Here is a 13,681-nt window from a genome sequence, read left to right as displayed (position 1 = left end):
CGTTTTCCCGTACGGCCCACATCAAAGCGTGCGCATACTCGCCAGCCTCGATGCCTCCGAACACTCCATCACCACCATGACATGGAAACTTTCAACCCGCCTGACCGGCAAAAGCCGCCCCCATTCTCTCGATCAAACACACTAAAACCGGCCGCGCCCGGGCGAGTCAGCACAGCTCCACTATCGTTGAAAAAGCCGCATCTCCACTCACTCCACCATCCTCATAGGCACCACCATCATCATCATGCGAAGGATACAACCCAATCAGCAATCCAGCTGCATCCACCTTCAAGTTTTGGTGACTTGCTGAAGCAGGCTAGTCGCAGTTCCAACCACTCACCTGCGCAGAGCTTCTCCGAAAGCAGGCGTGAAAGCATTGTGAAAACAGACGGAAGTGTTGAATCAACTCTTTCTCAGCCGAAGCCAGCGCGGCCAGAGGATGTTGTTAAGGAGCGGGCGAAGGCGAAGGCAAGGGAGGAGTAAGCAGCAAAAGCTTGTAACATTCCGGACAAAGAGGTCTAACACGTTGCCCAGAGAACTCCGCTCTTCCCTCCAAGCGTTGTCTGAACATTCCCTCAAGACAACACGGCGTCTAGATGATACGTATTACTCGATCCTGGAGAAACTCTCAATGCTTCGATCCACCATTGGCGGTCTCCAGGAACTCTCGGCTTTGACAAAAGAACTGCACGAAAGCTTCCAGAACGATGCGGATGAATTCCAAGGAGAGGTAGAAGGGCAGATCAATGTCTTTAATGGGTTTGAGGTACAACAACAACAAATAGAGAAGTTAGAGACACGCATAAAAGCGGGCAGGGAGAAAGCCGACGCTCTCAATGCGAGGTTGGAAGAAGCGAGGAGGCACGTGGAGGCGAGGGAGAGGATCGAGGGCGAGTGGGAAGCCAAAATGAGTCGTATGTTTTGCATGAGGAAATAACTTGATGTTATGGAGTATACAGTTGCTAACTAGTGGCTTTGTAGGACGTCTAAGACTCCTTTGGGGCATTCTTGGGACGCTTACGGTACTTTGCGTGGCTTTTTTTCTCTTACAACACTTCAGACTTCTCGAAACGGACGATATAATATCCGTCAGTGCACTTTCTGGCGCCAAGATAAACCCTATTGAGGCTTCAATGTCTCCTCCGGCGAAAGAAATGCTCCGCAGTGTTCATGCGGCAACGACAAGTAGTTTTACGCCCTCTACTGTCTTTAGCTCTAAGCCCTCTATAGATGATGACCCTAGATTACGTATATTCGATGAGTTATAGTATTTGCGTTTACAGTTCTAGCATCACCACGTGTAAATTATCTACTGAGGACTTTGAATTAATGGCCCTGCCGGTTCTAGTTTCTCTAAAACTTTATCATAATTATCCACCAAGCCACAAGTGTAACTCATCAATAATACTAAGAGTTACCCAGTTGACGCATTCGGTTGGTAACGTATTACTAGTAATATATCCCGCTATACTTTCTACAGATCAATGCGCTCAATTAGATGAAATTGCGGGACTTGGCGTGGAGGAAGGGAAGAGCTTGAAGCAGGCTAGAGCAGATGGAGTGGGTTGAGCCAAGTCCACAAAGGAAGCTGCAGCAGCACGATAGCAAAAGTGTGGAATCAACAAAAACGTTAGGTTCAACGACTAGGGCTTTAATGACCCTATGGTCCAATTCTGAGCATTTTAGAATCCATTTCCCTAAAATCGCACTTTCTACAGTCCATTGAGGTAAAAGGAGGAGCCAGGTTCAACCAACGTTTCAGACGTCCTTGCCGGTTTGCACAATGCTGAAGTCCCAGTTGTTGAGACAGCTATATCCGGCCTGCTCATTAAATGTTAGCACGAGACTTATTGCAGTAATTTCTAGAGTAGACTGACACTGTACATACACTTAAGTGGCGAAGCTTAACCAGCCCAAATAAGGGTCCACCCGGCAATCAGGTCGACCTGGCCCCAGGTGTAAGCAAGATAGCCGGTCACACCAGTTAGGGCGACGATATCTACAGTGGCTTCTATTGGGCGGCCAGACCGAAGAAGAGAGGCATCCAAATCAGGTTCAGGCCAAGCTGGATAGTATAGAGAGTTGCGCCTTGCTGGGTAGGAGAGAACGGTTAGCAAGTTAAAATTCAGAATGACTGTGTCTGGTAACAGCAGAGAAACTACAATGATAGTGGGAGACAAAACGGTGCTGTCCTGGCCCACGAATGCCGGTTGAATATTTGAAATTGAGCATATGAAACGCTTTCTATTTCCTTTCCAGGAACTCTAGGAATGCAGTCCGCATTCCAATTCTCCGGCGGCAATCAGGAGCAAGATAGATCATTAAAGAAGAATATGATTTCTCAAGGAAGAGCTTAATTGGCAAAGCCTAAACGACGAACCTCTGCTAGATTAGTCTTATTTAGGTTAAACGAGCTTATGCCTGTTGACTATGCTCGGTAGGCAGCGTAGCCTATGACGGCGTATAGGAAAGTCTATACTGGGCTAAAGGCCTGCGCTGGAGGGTTTAAGGGAGGTGTTTTAGTGCACGATATGTTTTCTGCGTTTTGTCTGCTGCAGTCATGAGAACAAGTTAGTGGAGACGCCAGACCAATCAGAAGTATGGCTGAACGTACGGCGAGTCGAATACCCGACGCCCGTCCCAGCAGGATCGAGATTGCAAGTTGCTCAAAGACAAAGCTGGGGAGAGCCAGGGAGGGGATGAAGGAGGTCATGATGGATCCGAAGTTATAGCTAAGAATAGGTATAGTAGACGTGCTTGCAGTTGAGACAGCTGGAGTTGGTTCCAGGCGTCGTGGCGCTTTTGGCAGTGTACCTGCGCAAGAAGAGGGCTTGACTGATTCCTCTTAACGTTTCAAAGCGCAGAGAGCAATTGCTGCATAAAACCGGGGCGTTGCTGCTCTGATTATAGCTGCTCGGCCAGCTTCACAAGGCGGACCCTTAACCGGCCACTGGCACCATCCCCATTCATCTAGCGTTCTTCGACGCGGCGCATGCGAACCTCGCCCGACAGCCTCTCCGCCTCACCAAACCCCCATCCTGCAACACCTGGACTTCTCTCCGCCAGGACATCAGCACATCGTGAGTGCAGGCGCTGCTTGTTTAGCCACGTCTCTACCTTATTGTTCGTCGTCTCCACCCGTTCAAAACCTACCTTGGCTTGTCCTTCCCCTTGTTCGCGGCCTCGTTGCCGCCCTACCTGCCCAGCCTCTTCTCTTCTCCTTCATTTCTTGGGGACAATCAAAACGCTGCGACTGCGACTGCATCGTCAGCCGGTGTCCTATTGTCGTTTCTACTTCACTTAACCCTCCTGCTTGTCCTAGTCCATATCCTTTACTCTCCGTCCTTCATTATCTTGACGTGCTTCTCTAACGCGAGGTCATGTTGGCAAACAGCTTCTCCTGGACGATTGTCCTTCACTCATCCTCCGACGCAATCACCTGACGGGCCGGTGCTTTCTCACACTCATAGTCGGCTTGTCCGGCCTCATGGTCTTTCATCCTCACCGCTCCTTCAACCTTTAGCTTCCGCGGTCAAGATACTCAGCTAATTGAGCGACCCCTCGCCTGTGCCGCCCTCGGAATTGCAGCTATTCCAAGCACCCGTTCATTAACAATGGACTCATACACGTATGCTTATCACATTCTACTTTTGGACAATGTTGACGCAGTCTATAGCACTCGTGACGACTCCGCCCGACCAGCCATTGATTCCTACAGGCGACGATCTCCTGGTAAGCTCAGGATACTGCCTTCACAATGTGGCGCGCATTACCTCTTCATATTCATATTTTACTTTTACTGAGTTCACGTGAAAACTTCATTCTTCCTGTTGCCTATTTCTCCTCGTCAGTTGTCATCACTTCCGAAGCGCCGTTCTATGGCTCAATTTCCAGCCCTGTTATCGATTCGCAGCTTTGTTCCGTTCGAATATATATACTCACAATCCTTGAATAGGCCTTGCCGACCGCCGGCCTCGCCTTAACCGTGGGCGTTCGCGATCACCGCAAGCGATTGATAGATATCAGCCCGACAGGCTACCGAGGGATGATTACTATCGTGGACGCGATGACCTTCATCGTCGCCGCTCGTCGCCCCCGCCTGTGCAAGCTGGGATCGATCGCTATGTCCCCGGCCAGGAACCTTCTGCACCACTGTTCGTTACCAATCCGCTTCCCAATCCCATGACATTGGAATATCAAGTTGGTTTCAACTTTTTCGCCGAATGGTGGCGCATGGAGCAATTGATAAAGGAGGAACGCGAACGTGCGAAGAATGGCGGCCGAAAGCCAGATCGGCTTAAAGGCGAGCGGGAGGCGCGAGAGGAGCGGGGCAAAGAGAGGGAGCAAATTCAAGCTGCCTATGACACATATAAAGAGAAACTCCAAGTTCAAATGGCGAGGACATTCGTTCAGCAACACAAGGGCGAAGAGTGGTTCAAGGAGCGATATGATCCAGAAAGCAAGGCGAAATTTCGCCAGAAGCTCTCAGAGTTCAGATATGCCATGTATGGCGAATGGGAGCGGAACCTAGAGGCAGGCGTCTTCGATGAATTTACACTGGAGGGCATTTACAAGAACGAGAGTAATGGCGCTGGAGGAATTGTTGAGAAAGAGGAAGGCGAAACCACTGCCGCTAACGAGGTTCTTGGTGTAGGGGATTTATTACCTTCTAGGGGCGGAGACCTCCGCGATGAGGCTTCCCTTCAACCAACCCTTCTCATCAAAACAATTGCACCTACAGTTAGCAGAGAAAAGATGGAAGCTTTCTGCAAAGAGCACTTAGGAGAGAGTGCCGGAGGGTTCAAATGGCTTAGTTTGAGCGACCCCAATCCTCTTAAGAAATGCCATCGAATTGGCTGGGTGATATTGAACCCAGACACAGACCAACCCATGAAGGATGAGCGGGGCGATGGTCGTGACGAGGACGACGAGGACGCTGAAGAGGGCACTGCTCGCTCCGAAACTGATGTTCCCACCGGCACCGCACAAAAAGCGCTAGCGGAAATTAACGGGAAGACTATTCATGATGAAGAGCGAGGCGACTTTACTTGCCATGTTGGAGTCCACGAACCACCCGCAGCACCAAGGAAGAAGGCGCTCTGGGACTTATTCTCAGCCCCCGAGAGAATTGAAAGAGATTTACAACTGGCAATACGACTGGTGACTAAGCTCGATGAGGAGCTGGGTCCAGATTGTAACGGGATCGCCAAGATCGAGCAAAGGGTGGAGGAGCTTCGTAGTAAAGGCTGGCTTCAACCTCCAGCCAACGCTCCCACCGGCGTTAAGAAAGAAAAAGACGCCGAAGAACTGGAAGAAGGTGAAGATGCAACTATGGAAGATGATGATGAGGGTGCATATGATGATGAAGTTGATGATGAAGAATTACTTGCGAAAAAGAAAAGGCTGGACCTTCTGATCGAGTACCTTCGTCGCGTTTTCAACTTCTGCTTTTTCTGCGTTTTCGAGAGCGACTCAGTTCACGAGCTTACCCGAAAATGTCCTGGTGGCCATCTTCGGCGACCACGGTCTAGTCTAACAACTGCCGCTAAGTCAACTGCCAAGGCTACCGCTACAGGCCAACCGTTTCCTTACAAAAAACAGGAGACCTCTGGGGAAAATGAGGTTGGAGATTCCCCGGCTGAGGAAAGGAAGACCCCCAAGATAAATGGCAAAAGCCAACAGCAGCTTCAGAGAGCCTATAACTGGGTTAAAACATATGAAGATAAGCTATTACAAATTTTAGAACCAGAAAATGTGGACATTAAGAAGCTCGGTGGGAAACCGGTGGAGGAAGCCATTGAGGACGAACTTATCAAATATGTCAAGCAGGAAGATGAGGCGAAGTGGCGCTGCAAAGTCCCGGAATGCACGAAGCTATTCAAGGGACAGCATTTCTGGAGGAAGCATGTTGAAAAGAGGCACACTGAATGGTTTGAAAAACTTCAGCAAGATGTTCGTATAGTACCTTCCGGATTTCCATACAATACGCTAACTCTCAGAGTATAGGTCAACTTAGTTAACACATATGTGCTAGATCCTGCACATATTGCGCCGTCACGTAGCGATGCTAACAGCAATGGTCATTTCCCCATCAATAACCACACTACTACTGGGACCCCTCGCGGTTTTAACCTCTCTTCGATGCCTTTCAACTTTCCGGCTGGCGTCGGCAACGGTATACCTAATCCAGCAGCAATCCAGGCATTTTTCAGCCCAGCGGGAATGAATGCAGGCAACTGGGGTGCTCCGGGTCTTACTGAGGATGATCGGCACCAAGCTGGGCCCATGCGGCGTACCGGAAACAGATTTAGCAATCGGCCTACTGGTCCATATGATAGACAGCAAAAGGACGTGCGACAGACGCGTTGGAATAATGCTGGCCGATTAACCCCCCCTCGTCCCGGCGGAGGTAGGCCAGGCAGCGGTCCAAGATTTGCGGATGGTGGTGCTGCGACGGTTGGCCCTCGTGAAGCTGTGCAGGGACGGAGTCTGAAGAGCTATGAGGATCTTGATGCTGTTGGCGGAAGCGGTAATGGGGAACTGAATTACTAGTCCCTTACTTTTTTTGGGATGCACCGGCGATATGTGCCTCTTGCGCCTTAGCGCGCCACTATCTTGGCTTGATTTTTGGTGGCGGGGTCTTTTCCATTCAGAATGTTTATGCTTCATCATAGGGCTGGTGTTTTCAGGGGTTGCTTTTTCCCCAGTTCTTTCTTGGTTCCTTGGTCAGATACTTTCCGTGTACCTGACGATGACGAGGCAGCTTGCCCGGATTTGGTCTCCGGATTGTAAGATTTAGTCTTAGATAGGAACAAAACATTGTGTTTGCGGTTCTTGGGTGCATCCGATAATCTGCGTGGAGATCAGAGATGCTAAGCTTTTAGCGGGGATGGTCTGAAGGCATTTGCCTTGTCCACCGGCCATGTCCACCGGGGCAAGACGACCAAGGACTGCATCGCCAGGCGGGGTGGCTGTAACATGTAGCGATAGTATCTCTCCTTCCTCTTCGAGGACCGGAAGTCTTGCTTGTGCCAGGGTGCGCTGCGCCATTGGCAGTGACGAGTGGGGCGTGGGGCTTAGTGCTTGGTGCTCGCCACCTACTCCACACAGTTCGGGAGTACCTTGGGGTCAACAATGATGCAGTCACACTCAACACCACTCAAAGCGGCGCATGCAGGCCTTCTCGCTGTTGTTTGCACCCGGTGACGCTTTGCGTTGCTGACTACTGAAGGCCCTGGCCTTGTTCTCGCCAGCTCCCCCAGCTCCTACTTTCTTGTCCAAGCGCAATCACCAAAAAGCTTTACCGCACTCCCCATTGCGTGCACCGTCATAGCCACGCGTCAACATATCCAATACCCACCCACATACTCACATCAAGCACCCTCCCTTATGCTCTCTGAGCCCTGCCTCACCCGTCTTAAATCCTTGACTCCTTCGCTAGTGCCATTATGGCTAAAAGAACTCCCCCAGCCCTCGCTCTCAACGGGTCTATTGAGCCAACAACGATAGACAATAAACCTTCAGCCCCTAACTTTGGTGAACCTGTACAAATGCCAGAGGAGAGACCGCGTCCCAAAAGATCGGGCACCTCTAATTTCTCAAAACTATCGGCTTTTTCCGTCCCGCCAGAGGGATCTATCCTGACGGGCAAACAAGAGCATTGTAAGCAGCGACAACCTAGAACTTCTCAGAACCTAATCCTAATGTCCTTGTAGACTTGAAGCGAGAACTCATTTCTCAGCAGACGAAATACGAAATATTAGAGTTATCATCCCCCACAGCTCTTCAGAGGTTTGGAGCACCATTCCGCTCGGATGCCGGCGAGGTAGCCCCAGAGGACTCGGAGCTTCCTATACTTCGCTACATATTCGTACACCATGTTCGCAACTTCCCTTTTTTGGATCAGGCCAGGGAGAAGGAGTTTTGGCAGGACAAGTTGCAAGTTGTGCGTCGCCTGCGGTGCCCCGCGCTAATGTATAGTTGCTGACTCGGGTCTTTATGGCTTTGCAGTTCCTGGAATCTTTCGCAAATAAACACATATCGTCCTCGGAAGACCGCCTAGAAGAAACTAAGAGGAGGAAGCTAGCTCTCAAGGCTGAAAAGTTGGTCGAGCTAATGATGGTATCCGGTATACCCACTGCGTCTGGGTATGAAGAACGAATTCGTTTCTCAGAGATGGAGATCGTAGAACGTGGTGCGAGTGAAAATGGGCTCGTGATAAACGTTCCGAGTGGGCATGAGATAAATGGCTGGGACGTCAATGTGGCAGGAGTGCGGACAATGTCTGTCAAGAAGCACGTTAGGTATCACACGCACGCAGTAAGTTATCTCGATATGCCAGCTTATCGATTCTCCGGGTGTAAAAGGATTGCTAATGCTCCCAAAGGAGTTTCTCATTCGAGTGAAACAGGCGGGCAAGCCAGAGATATACGTGGGACGCCGTTATTCTGATTTCGTTCATATGCACAAACGGATAAGACTAGAATTACCAGGGAAGGTTCTTGCCCCTTTGCCTAGGAAGAACAAGAGCAATTCTCTGCTTCGGTCCGAGCCAGATGATGATGCCGAGTCCATGTCGTCAGGATCGACCCAAGATACTGCCGCGCCTGAGCCCTACGACAGTGGCAACAATGGCGGTCTCCGAGGATATATCTTCAGCAATCACAGGCAGAATGCGTCAGCGACTTCACTGCGTAACAGCCGCTCTCCGCGAGCGTCAACTGACAATGTTGCATACCGAGAGTCACGGATCCTCTATAGAGAGGAGCAACGAGTTTCATTAAGAGCATTCTTGCGTACATTCCTCCAAAACGAGACAATAGCACAATCGAATGCTATGATTGAATTCTTGACTGGGGATCCAATAAAATTAAATGAGGAGGAGCTCGAAGACATCGAACGACGGAAGGAAATGGATGAGAAACGCATCGAGGAGCAGAGGCAATTTTACGAGATTGCAAGGAAAAGAGCACAAGAGCTCGACGTGCATATGGAAAATTTTAGGAGGGAAATTGTTGAAAGAAGTGAGTACAGTTGGATGATCTATTTATCACCCTGAAATCAACTAAATGGTTTTCTTCGCAGACGGCTTATCCCACCTGTTCCAGGAGATCCGAGTGAAGAACACAATTTCGGAACTTAAGCCAGAGTACCAGAAATTTGCAGAGTGGCTAAGAATAGAGTACGTTCCGAATGGCCTGATAAACGAATGAATACCGTGTAGACTTATTCTTCGCAGAGTCGCAGCAACCATCTATCATCTCTTCCTTGCCGAAGACAATTCTCCCGAGCTTTTTGCCCAAGCAAAACGTATCCACTCACTGGTACCATATACCGTCCTCAAAAACGTTATCCGGATTGCAAACCCAGCCGCGGTCATGAGCGGAGTCCTGGACCTCTTCCTTGCGCAGCCATTTGGTGCACGATCACTCATGCAGCGAATATTTGGCATGGCAATCAGCGATGGCGTCAAGTCAGTGCAGAAATCGATAGACACCCTCTCAACAACGAAAATAAATGACCCTGTTCTCTGCGACAAGATCAAAGCATTCACCGACGCTGACGAGGAAACTAAGAATGCGATTCGAAGCGAGGCCGAAACAGATGGAGTAGATATTGTGGTGGCTATCCTGCGCTCCGAGTACTTCAGCCCTGAACTTCCACCAGAGCAAATTGGCAGGGTCTTCAATGCTTATGTAGCTTGGAACAACGCCGTGGAAAACGTCTGTAGCCCTCAAACGTAGGGACAATAGTCATAAAAACATCACTAATACTTTAGAGCAGATTGATGAAGAAATGCGGCAGGGCGCCGAGCTCTTCGCCCATCTAAAGCAGCTTCTCAAGCTCTACATGCGACAGCGCGACAAGACAATGATGTTGCAGATTATAGAGGAGGTAGGACCTTTCAGCCCTTTGTACACGGCGTTTTTTCATTTATCTTTCTACGATGCTGACAATGGCAATCTTATTTTCAGCCAACCACACTGCACCTCTTCCGCGACCTCTTCACGATATTTTACGAGCCACTTGTTCGTGTGTACAAATCTGCAAACGTTTACAACAGCATCACGGATTTTGCTCTGTTTGTCGATGACACCATTAAAGTCATTGAGTCTGCTCAACGCCAGGATGTCTCTGCTGACCCCAATCAAACAGTGCAAGCGTTCATTGACCTCTGCGCGCGGCACGAACATAACTTCTACAAGTTTGTACACGAAGTGCACATCCATGACAATGGCCTCTTTGACCAGCTCATGGGTTGGCTGGAAGGTATTCTTGAATTCCTCCGTAAGGGCCCTAGAGAGGGTGGTAAACTGGATATGAACGCACTTTTCCAGGGCGCAATGGATTCCAACGCAATTGACAAGCAGTTGGCGATTCGAGAAATCAACTCACTGATTCGGTGGCAAACTGCGCGTAAGAAGTGGCACCAAGATAAGACGAGGCAGAAGATGGCCTCCGGTGGAGGGGATGACGCAATAGACATGATGCCTGGGATGAGTGCATTTAAAACAAGTGATTTTGGAATTAACGAGGTTGGTCCTGCATGTTTCGTCTTTGCTCATGAAATCATTTCGCTTCCCTCAATTCCAGTTCAATCCGGGCTAGTTCTATGCTATCGACGGGTGCTAATTTGGTAACGACTTCCCAGCTCGATCTGCAAGACCTCGAACTCGACGAGGAAGGCAGCTACGACGAAAGCGACAGCGGTCTCGAGGACGAGGAAATTGCAGACCCTATCGTGGTCGAAAGGAAACGGAGAGCGAAGACACAAGAGCGCCTCCGGAGAACGGCAGGCGAGCCAAAGAAACCTCCAATATCCGAGTTGAAGAAGCTCCACCCGAGTTTCTTGGCCATGCTTAGATCGGTTTTGGCAGAGTAGTTGATGACGTGGACCCCTCCAGCAAGGTTGTTGGGCGCGATGAATTGGCTTGCGAGTGTGTGGATTTGAGCGTGTTTTAGATCTCCAACACAATAGAGACGGGCATCATTGTTGGCATTCTTATGAGTGTGATTCGTATATAAATTAACACCGGATGTAAGCGACTCGCAGTCGTTTATGTTCATCCGTAAAATTCAACACAAAAGTTGCTGTCTTAGTACATGCGGAATGCCTTGGAAATTTTTTTTTTGGTGCCATGCATAAGAGAGGCCTCGCCGCAAAACAACATTGCTAAGTCACGTAGAATCGTTGTCTATGCAATATCTTACCCTCTATCTGTTACTGGTGCATTAAGGCGAGCTTTACAACAGGAGCGACAGGTATGTAAAAATTGCCCGGACGGCGAAAAGGGAAAAAAGGTTGCTGAGAAGCTCAGAGGTCTAGAGGGCCCATGGCAGCGACAGACCGTGAAGAATGGCTCACAGATTGGGAGGGATGCTCGGCAGGCGACGAGTGGGATGGCAGTCTTGTATATCTTGAGATCGAGCACGGACTTGTTTATGTGCTTAATCACCAATACCTGCTGCGACTTGTTCTGTTTTTGACGGTTTTACAAGAACCACTCCCTTACAACAATATAAAAATAGACCTTATAACTACCTTGCATATAACCTTGTCTTACGTGGATAATGGATTTAATAATAATAGTTTTGGAAGATTTTCGTGAAGTTATTTCAACGCGCACGGTTCGTAAAGCGGTCCCTACAGAAATACTAGAGGTAAGGGCGACTAAGAAGATGAGGCCATTGTAAGGTGTATTTTATCCCTTACTCGGGTGCATCGCCCGAGGGCTACTTAGGGGTAGCCAAGGCCTAGCCGAAGGCTACCTGGCTTGACACCTCCTTATAAACACCTCGGGCTTGCAGCCCTTCCCTCCCATCGGTTCGTCTCTGTACCAGGTATTGCCATACCTACTCTACCATATCGTCCTCTTCCATCGACTCTCCTGTGACTCATGCTCGGCTTGCCTGCTCCCTACCCTACCTTACCCGACAGCCTGGACTTACCGCGCGGTATTTCGTCTTCCTCTACACCTTTGGCTGGGGGTGTGCATAGGGGACCTAGGTTGGGGCCCTAGGACAAGACACCTAGATCTAGATCTACAAATTCGTCCCGCTGTTCCTTTGGGGTAGAAATTATGCTGCAAGCAGGAGGACCGCAGGCGTATACACACACACATAGGGCTCAAATAGGAGTAAGGGCAGGATTATATTAATCTCACGGTATTTACAAATTCAAAAGGAAGCATGGTACGAGCGGCAGACTGGGCAAGATAGGCAATCAGGACACTCCCGTACGGGAGTCTCAGAGCAGCGACCTAGGGGTATTTTTCCTCCCGTTGACGTAGTACGGATGCTATCTGAAGTATTACCTCTCACGTCTCCCTTGGAGGTTTTTTGTACCTACATCACGGCAGAAGTCCGCATGGACCTTAATTGGGACCGCATCAGACGTTAATCAAGAACCAATAATAATAATCTATTATAGACTTGTAAGAGGACCACATTAGACATTAAACAAGAATTAATAATAGTATAGGTTACTAGCATTACATAAATATTAGGCGTATTGATAAGTCCTTCTTATATTTTCTTATTCTCTAGTAAAGTAATATATAAGTCCCCTACTTTTTTCTTTTTTCTATTACCTCTATACCTTTTTTACTTTCTAAGTACTTAAAGACTAGCTTACTAAAAGACTAACCCTATTTATATAGAAGGTCTTTAATATTAACCTTCTCTTCCTTTAACGTCTTTATCTAACTGGTAGATAGAATATCCGGCTAGCTATAGAGAGGGCGGGCGGTGTAGGCGTAAGCCTTTAACGTTAGTGTTTACTACGCGGCTTAGTAGTATAGAGGTAGAATCATAGCCTTTACCGTAATAACTTTCTTTTAATATTGCGCGGGTATAAGGAGCTAAAGATTTAATAACTTATAGAGTAGGCTTTTCTTTATAATTTAGTATAATTTTAATATTAATAGGTGTTATAGGAGGGTAGATTAATTTTAATCTATTCCTTGACACGGCAATTTTGGTCCTTAGGTTATCGATAAGAATCGGCTAATTGGAACAGCTAGGTTAGATATAAATACCCAATTAAATCTAGTGGCGAATATAAGCGACCTTGGTAAAGGCCCCTGCCGTGTCAAGGGATATTTAGGTCCTCTATAAATTTTACTAAAGTGCTTCAGACTAAGAAAATGATTGCCGTCCTAAATTAGCCTAGCGGACGGCTTGGATATTCCAATATCTGCAATATCTGCAATAATCGATTTCTTGGTCTGAGTTAACTGAGGTAAGCGAGGGGAAGCAAAGGTTGACGTTGAGCCGTGAACGGTACGCTATGCCCAATAAGAACTGGTACGGCCCCACAATGTTCGCCGAGCCGTCCACACCCAAGCCTCGCGACGCTCCTTTGCGCTCCCCCTCTCTCTCTCTTTTTCTAGCACGACCACCGCGGCCCATTAAAGGCTCCTCCAATATACTCCAACCCCCGGGCTCACTCTTGGCAACATTACCACCGCGCTTCTCTCGCTTCTCTCGCCCATGCTGCATTCCCCCACATCTCCTCGCATCCCATCGCATCCCTCATATCCCTCTTGTTCGCATGCTCTCCTGCAGCCTGTGTGGCGTCCCCGTTGCAGACCGCATCTAGATGTGCGCTCTGCCAACTCTCCTTCGAATCCTCACCTGCAATCCCGTAATCACTTATCTCGCCCGGACTGGAAACCCACTC

At 48.8% G+C, this 13,681-nt stretch overlaps 4 protein-coding genes across 4 annotated transcripts; 3 read left to right on the top strand and 1 right to left on the bottom strand.

The window, feature by feature from the left end:
* Positions 1 to 4: 4 nt before the first annotated feature.
* Positions 5 to 1,679, top strand: K441DRAFT_656506 (uncharacterized protein). The gene is made up of 3 exons (XM_067648018.1): positions 5 to 479; positions 535 to 914; positions 982 to 1,679. Exons 1-3 carry the CDS (start codon positions 82 to 84, stop codon positions 1,266 to 1,268), a joined length of 1,065 nt encoding a protein of 354 aa, XP_067506621.1. The 5' UTR covers positions 5 to 81; the 3' UTR covers positions 1,269 to 1,679.
* A 79-nt stretch (positions 1,680 to 1,758) lies between these two features.
* On the bottom strand, positions 1,759 to 2,823 carry K441DRAFT_704223 (uncharacterized protein; the record flags this gene model as incomplete). The annotated part of the gene is made up of 5 exons (XM_067653524.1): positions 2,615 to 2,823; positions 2,381 to 2,428; positions 2,029 to 2,092; positions 1,930 to 1,999; positions 1,759 to 1,810 (listed from the first exon to the last, which is right to left on the bottom strand). The coding sequence occupies exons 1-5, from the start codon at positions 2,711 to 2,713 to the stop codon at positions 1,759 to 1,761; spliced, it is 333 nt and encodes a 110-aa protein (XP_067506620.1). The 5' UTR covers positions 2,714 to 2,823.
* A 1,161-nt stretch (positions 2,824 to 3,984) lies between these two features.
* Positions 3,985 to 6,552, top strand: K441DRAFT_549024 (uncharacterized protein; the record flags this gene model as incomplete). The annotated part of the gene is made up of 2 exons (XM_067642986.1): positions 3,985 to 5,952; positions 6,007 to 6,552. Coding segments are annotated over 2 exons (2,514 nt in total), but the record flags the coding sequence as incomplete, so codon positions are not given.
* A 581-nt stretch (positions 6,553 to 7,133) lies between these two features.
* Positions 7,134 to 11,113, top strand: K441DRAFT_656505 (uncharacterized protein). The gene is made up of 9 exons (XM_067648017.1): positions 7,134 to 7,662; positions 7,716 to 7,945; positions 8,011 to 8,319; positions 8,387 to 9,023; positions 9,085 to 9,181; positions 9,239 to 9,722; positions 9,784 to 9,894; positions 9,975 to 10,535; positions 10,652 to 11,113. Exons 1-9 carry the CDS (start codon positions 7,449 to 7,451, stop codon positions 10,880 to 10,882), a joined length of 2,874 nt encoding a protein of 957 aa, XP_067506618.1. The 5' UTR covers positions 7,134 to 7,448; the 3' UTR covers positions 10,883 to 11,113.
* Positions 11,114 to 13,681: the final 2,568 nt, after the last annotated feature.

This window comes from Cenococcum geophilum (genome assembly GCF_001692895.1).
Source record: "Cenococcum geophilum 1.58 unplaced genomic scaffold K441scaffold_11, whole genome shotgun sequence".
Taxonomy (NCBI): Eukaryota; Fungi; Ascomycota; class Dothideomycetes; order Gloniales; family Gloniaceae; genus Cenococcum; species Cenococcum geophilum.
The sequence above is the reverse complement of the archived record's forward strand: the minus strand, read 5'-3'. Positions and strand labels throughout refer to the sequence as shown.

Bases quoted from the DNA above. Each gene is read 5' to 3' on its own strand.
- K441DRAFT_656506 (XM_067648018.1), top strand. From the start codon at position 82: ATGGAAACTTTCAACCCGCCTGACCGGCAAAAGCCGCCCCCATTCTCT. The intron at 480-534 runs GTAAGCAGCAAA...CACGTTGCCCAG, and splicing joins AAGGCGAAGGCAAGGGAGGA to AGAACTCCGCTCTTCCCTCC. The intron at 915-981 runs GTATGTTTTGCA...GTGGCTTTGTAG, and splicing joins GTGGGAAGCCAAAATGAGTC to GACGTCTAAGACTCCTTTGG.
- K441DRAFT_656505 (XM_067648017.1), top strand. From the start codon at position 7,449: ATGGCTAAAAGAACTCCCCCAGCCCTCGCTCTCAACGGGTCTATTGAG. The intron at 9,024-9,084 runs GTGAGTACAGTT...TTTTCTTCGCAG, and splicing joins GAGGGAAATTGTTGAAAGAA to ACGGCTTATCCCACCTGTTC. The intron at 9,182-9,238 runs GTACGTTCCGAA...TATTCTTCGCAG, and splicing joins GCAGAGTGGCTAAGAATAGA to AGTCGCAGCAACCATCTATC.